This window comes from Oncorhynchus gorbuscha, linkage group LG21 (genome assembly GCF_021184085.1).
Source record: "Oncorhynchus gorbuscha isolate QuinsamMale2020 ecotype Even-year linkage group LG21, OgorEven_v1.0, whole genome shotgun sequence".
In the NCBI taxonomy this organism is placed as follows: domain Eukaryota; kingdom Metazoa; phylum Chordata; class Actinopteri; order Salmoniformes; family Salmonidae; genus Oncorhynchus; species Oncorhynchus gorbuscha.
In genome coordinates, this window is record NC_060193.1 from 7,595,556 (window position 1) to 7,597,299 (window position 1,744).

Sequence of the window (1,744 nt, forward strand, 5' to 3'; positions counted from 1 at the left end):
ACAGGGAGGGGACAGGGGAGAGAGAGAGCGCGAGGGTTCGTATCGGTTGTGGCTACAGAACACTGGGGGAAAAAAGGCAATGCACGCGCGCACCGTCGCCTAGGCTACCGTCGGTGCCGTTATCTAGCCTTCTGAATGAAGGCTTGAAGCTGAAGATTCCCAAAGGTTTTCCTCCCGGAGAAAACCGAAACAATATTTGTTTGTTGTTTTTCTCTCTCTCTCTCTCTCTCTCTCTCTCTCTCTCTCTCTCTCTCTCTCTCTCTCTCTCTCTCTCTCTCTCTCTCTCTCTCTCTCTCTCTCTGTGTGTGTGTGTCTCTCTCTTTCTCGCTCCTCCATCCCTTCTTTCAGGTCTCTGAGGATGTGTCGGAACTGAGCTGTCTGTCATTGAGAAGAAGCTGATATATGAAAATCAGAGCTGGTGTCAGAAGTTGACAAGACAGAGGACACCGATATTGAAAGACACAACGCTAAAACCAATGTTATGTCTGCCTAAAGTAACCTTACACAACGAAGCGGATCGTAAAGACCGAGACCGGAATCCTCATCGCCACGAGACCTGCCGTGACCAGCGGATCACAGGTGCAAGCACTCGTACACCGGAGAGAAACGAGACGTCGCTGGAGGAATACCGTTTCAAGTGAGTCACGGGTTATAAGCTCCTAACCCCGCGGTTGGTTTACGGTTATTGTTCCATTATTATCCCTGTACGGTAGAACCGGGATGTGATTAGGGTCAGGCACCACGAGGTGATGAACACCTAGGCTACATACACACCGGGACTCGTTAACCGTCAGGGTACGTAATATGTTTGATGTGTGAGCCTCAGCAGTTCGTTAATTGATTAATACTAATTATTTAAATACGGCAAGATCTGTTACTATGATGATGGTACACACACACACACACACACACACACACACACACACACACACACACACACACACACACACACACACACACACACACACACACACACACACACACACACACACACACACACACACACACACACACACACACACACACACACACACACACACACACACACACACACACACACACACACACACACACACACACACACACACACACTATGATGGTTGATATAGGCTACAAATAATTAACAAAGGATATGGCGTGTGATAAATTATTCACGGATCAAGCTGTCATGAAAAACATGACCAGTTAAATGGATCAAAGTCAGATATTTCTAGGCGCTTTATAGTAAAAAAATATACGTTTAGCTTTTTGTCCTGCTGGTTTGTAAGAGTAGAGAAATAGGCTACATAGCCTATAGTTTACAAATGCACGTAGGTTTATATGGTTGTAGGCTATATGAAAATACCCAATATCAATTTATTACTTAACAACATAAGTGCCTTTGATTAATAATAATTTACACGCACTGTGATCGTGTTTTTTCCTGGTTTGTCATAGTAAAATAAATACAATTGGAGGTAAATTGAAATAGACAATAATTGACGAAGCTAATTGATTGAATTTGATTTTTTATTTATTTTTTTAAAATGTTTTTTTCCCCCACAAATGCTCAAAGCGCCAATCATGGTATTCTCATTGTAGTCTAAATATCTGCCTGCTAATCTCTGATTGTCAATAATGTCACCAGACCGTAGACCGGGAGACGAATCAGTAACCTACATTTCCCGTCTAAATTTGGCGCTACACTAATCTGGTTATTTCGGTTTACCGGGAGAACACCTTCGCAACCCCCTTAGCCCTTAAC

At 43.4% G+C, this 1,744-nt stretch overlaps 1 protein-coding gene across 1 annotated transcript in view; it reads left to right on the forward strand.

Moving 5' to 3' along the window:
- The first annotated feature begins 226 nt into the window (after positions 1–226).
- The window catches only part of LOC124008559 (sodium/calcium exchanger 3-like), a 110,081-nt gene continuing 108,563 nt past the window's right edge, over positions 227–1,744 (forward strand). Inside the window, exon 1 of the mRNA XM_046319928.1 lies at positions 227–637. Within this exon, the coding sequence (XP_046175884.1) occupies positions 477–637 (161 nt within the window). The 5' untranslated portion in view covers positions 227–476. The remainder of the gene's footprint in view (positions 638–1,744) is intronic.